Source organism: Centruroides sculpturatus, unplaced genomic scaffold, assembly GCF_000671375.1.
Source record: "Centruroides sculpturatus isolate CEXI.00-Female unplaced genomic scaffold, Cexi_2.0 scaffold232, whole genome shotgun sequence".
In the NCBI taxonomy this organism is placed as follows: Eukaryota; Metazoa; Arthropoda; class Arachnida; order Scorpiones; family Buthidae; genus Centruroides; species Centruroides sculpturatus.
The window spans coordinates 783236-787672 of NW_019384487.1; the positions used below are offsets into that span (position 1 = coordinate 783236).

General features: G+C 31.5%; 1 protein-coding gene across 1 annotated transcript in view; it reads right to left on the minus strand.

Moving 5' to 3' along the window:
* LOC111621647 overlaps positions 1–4437 on the minus strand; it is an 18401-nt gene that overhangs the window by 8129 nt on the left and 5835 nt on the right. Inside the window, exons 2-3 of the mRNA XM_023363856.1 lie at positions 987–1160; positions 5–909 (exon numbers count right to left, since the gene is read on the minus strand). Of these exons, the coding sequence (XP_023219624.1) occupies positions 5–909; positions 987–1160 (1079 nt within the window). The remainder of the gene's footprint in view (positions 1–4; positions 910–986; positions 1161–4437) is intronic.

Below are 4437 nucleotides of genomic sequence, written 5' to 3' on the forward strand. Positions count from 1 at the left end.
AAACGAATTGACCAGTATTTTTCTAGATACAACTTCGTTTTCAGGTCTGCTACACCCTCTGAATTGCAAACGGTTTCAAACGAAAAATACTCGTTATCCAAATTGTTAATATATGCATATACGTACATTGGAAAACTTTCGCCAAGCTTCACCGGAAATCGAAGAGCCGTGACGTAACAATCTTCCTTCACAACTACTTCGCTGCTAAAATATACGTAACCTTTCATCTCTCTGATAGAGACCAGAGAAAAATCTCCACGATTTATGTACAAGAACAAGTTACAATAATTTATTCTGCTTCTGGTTTTTGTTTCTCGACTGAAATAACTGAGATACAAGGAATAATTACCAGTCTTAAAAGCATGCCAGATATGAATCTTTTCTATCTCGTGTAACAAGTTTAGTGTATAAACACAAGATTGCAATTCTTCTTCATTCATGGCAAGAAATCTGACTTTTCCAATAAATGGCTTCATAACCCTTCTTATTGCATTCCTTTTTGATTCTTCATTCATCGAATGGAAGTTGTCTGCACCCAATTTTCTTTTAACTTCTTCTATGCTCCACTGATATACGGCTTGGAGTAAACGCAATTCAGTGACTGATTCATATATCGCTCGAGATAGCAGTCTGTTAATTGTTGTAATTCTACAGCACATAAAGTCGACTGTTGTAAATAGTCTTTCTCCGTGTTGGTCGAAAGCTCGCCAGCAATAATAAGTTATGTCCATGTCACCGATCTCACGTGCAAAATCGTGGATTGCACAGACGTTATGCAGATTTATTTGCCGAATGATAAATAATCTGCATTTCTTTCTTAAATTGTCTAACTCGTACCTTGAACTCAGATGATACAGGTCGAAAGCGTGTTCAATAGAGGTCAATCCAGGATCGTCCGTCTGTACATAACTGTTTAAAAAATATAAATTATAATGTATTACAAGGTATTGAAATTAAATGAAAGGTAAGTATCGTGAGAAACGTACGTAACGAATTGTCTAATGGTCTCGATTGGATAAGGCATAAACAGTACTTTCGAATTTTCAACATATGTAATGAGAAGTTCCAAATGCCTGTTGAAGACTTTATTTAACTGAGTCTCTGATATAATAATTTCTTCGTTTTCCTTGTTTTGGATTCGTATTTCACTCGAAGAAATCCTAAACAACAAAAAGGTATTTATTATTACTTTCAACAAACATTTCTACAAGCATCTCTGTTGTACTGTACCGTTCAGTACAACAGAGTAACGTACAGTCTGTACGTTACTTGTAGTATTTCCGACAACGATGTGTGGCACAATAAATACATTAACATCTATTTTTAAAATATTAGTCAAATTTCGTATTAGCTTATCATCTTGGGGTTTGATGATTCCGCAATAATCAAGTTTTATTTCCTAGGAGGTATCGTACCAGGAAACGCTGCATTTTTAAAAAAAAAGACATCTCTATTCTATGAACAGGAAAGTATTTCGGGATATTTCCTTCAGGAGAAGCGTAGCCCGAAATACAATCCTCTTAATAGAATAAAGGTATCTCTGCTTATTTTAAACGATACATTTTTTATGAACGTTCATAAATATTATTTAATTATCAATAGATATTAATACTAATATCAAAGTGACCTTTTGTTAATGTAAAGATTCTTGTGTATGTATATAGTTTTTGACAGATTATCGACGGTCCTTTTGTTAAATAAATGTATCTTCGATACTTCTATCATTCCCCGACTAAAATTAAATAGGAATTAACAAAAACAAACAAACAAAGATGTCTGTACAGTTAAATAATCTAGGATTCGTGTAGAATCCTGTAATTCTCCACGAACAATAATTGATTTTCCTGTACCTATCGAATTATGAATCTCTATGTGTATAGGTCATTGTATAATGTACTGTTATAAGTGACAATGCTAGTCCCAAACTGCAATATTCTGGAATTTTCCATTATTTTGTGATACAAGCCTAAACCTTGAAAGTAAAAAAAATCATTACGCTAACATAATATTAATCAATCAACATCCATTGTAAAAAAGTGATTGAACAAGTTCGTTAAGACAGGAAAGCTGGAAATATTTTCTCGACCCGAAAACAACTTACGAAAGTCTAATTTTATAAAGAATTAACAATTACATGTTATATTCAGTAACAGATGATAGAATCTTTAGGTCTTTTTTTTATCAAAACTTATTTCGTATGTTCTAAATAAACGGACATCGAAGCACCGTAATTAAGTAAAAATTAAATTTTGTCCTCGTGTGTGTCTGACATTCACGCAAAGCATAATTACAAGATTACATTACAAACTGAAGAAAACAGAAAAAGCCTTTAACTAATAAGTTATTAGTTAAAGAGACACCTAGCGCGTCTAATTGCATTGCTTATGGCTATTCCATGCCGGGTGGCTTCATGTGGTTCCTCGTCGCTTACAAAGGAAAGGAATGTATAAAGTAAAACTGTCGTACTTATACAGTATATTCATTCTGAACATGATTTCTTCCGCTTTGTAGACCGATAAATAATAAACCGGTCGAATAATTGAATTTTTCTGTATTGTTACTTGGTACAGTACTTTCATGTGAAACTTGTAATCATTGAACAAATGACGTTTATAAAGTGCTGCTTTAACACGTATTAGATCTAGTGTTTTAAACAAAACATTTTATTTTTTTGTGTCTAAAATGTCTATTAAATATGCCTCTTTAAAACAGAGTTAAAAGAAAACGCTTAACAATCTTAATGTAAATAATTACCCACAAAATATATTATTAAAAATATTGGCATCAAATTAATCTTAATAAAATCTTTGTACAAAATGTAATTAATTAATTCATTCGTTCATCTGNCGCCGGCGAACCTGGAAATTCCGAGGTCCGTAGCTCTTAAACGGCTGATCCGATCCGAAAATTCCACATATTGTACGGGAGCCCTCGACGAGACGAACCGAATGGTATATAATAATCCACAGACTGACTAAAAATAACGCCGATGAGACGACCGAAAAGCGGAGCACACACAACACACAACCTAACGGTATCGCGACACGTGGTCCACCTCCCTAACATATACAGCGGCTATACGGTTAACTTAAACTCTAGACAAATCCATTTTCGAATTGCCTCCTCAGCAATCCAATTGCCCCCTGTGGGGCGTGGCCCCACGTTGGGAATCACTGGTTTGTGGCTAGTGTGACACGGGATAGCATAGATTACGTTTGTGTTTTTGGAGAGTGGATACGGATATCCGGCACATCACTAACTGTCACCAACTAGATATCCATTACAATATCCTCGATGTAGTTTTTCTTTAATGCTACTGTTAGAAACAATTTTACTATCATGTGTTGAACCAGGCAACCGAGCAACAATATTTTTAATTTTCATCTTTCCATCACAGATTACCTGAAATATACATTTAAACATGCATCAATTATATAATTTCATTAGAGTTATCAGTTTGAGGTATCAAAGATATTATTTCATATTTATATTTTCATATGTCAAAGAAATACTCAAGAATATAACTGTTTCATAACAAGGCATAACAATGTTAGAAATATAAATAGGACATTCTATATTTAAGCTAGAATAAATTACAGTTTATTACATTTTATTGAAATTTCACTTAATTATGAGGTTAAGAAAATCACATATTTAAGTAAAGATGATATTGTATGTAAATAATTCTCATCTGGCAGTTAATAGAATAATAGGATTTTCTATTATAAAAAAGTTGAGCTCTACTGCTGTCAGGACACTTTATAGGAACATGAGTGCAATCAATTGCCCCAATTATTTCTGAAAAGTTATCCTTAGATAATAGAGAAAAATCGCGCGTAATAGTCGGAAGTTCAGATTGCGTCGGAAATACAATTTCGGCATTCTTTACATGTACTAATGCCTTTGAGACGTTTTGGATGGTTCTGATAACGATATAACAATAATACTAGTAGTGGTTTGACACATACTGATCACAAAATTAATTTCAGATGTTGAATAAATTAAAATTACAAATAAAAATTTATTCAATGAAATTATTTCAGATAACTAAATTAATTTTTCGATCACAAATCTTAATTTTATTTTAACAATAAGGTTGTATTAATTTTTAAATTTAAATTTTATTTTATTTTAACAATAAGTACTCACAAAATTATAATTACAAAATAATTTTTTTAAAATTGCAAATAAAAATTTGTTGAATAGAATTATTTCAGATCACAAAATTAATTTTTCAATAAATTTCCTAAATAAATTTGAGTGGCACTAAACACAAAATTAATTTTTCTAATCACAAAAATAATTTTTACTCAAAGGAAATAATCCGAATGTTGAGAATATTCAAGTAAATTTTTAAAATATGAAAGTATTAAATGTTTTAATATCGAATAAAATTAAAACACAATAATTGTATGAAATAATATAACACCAAAACGA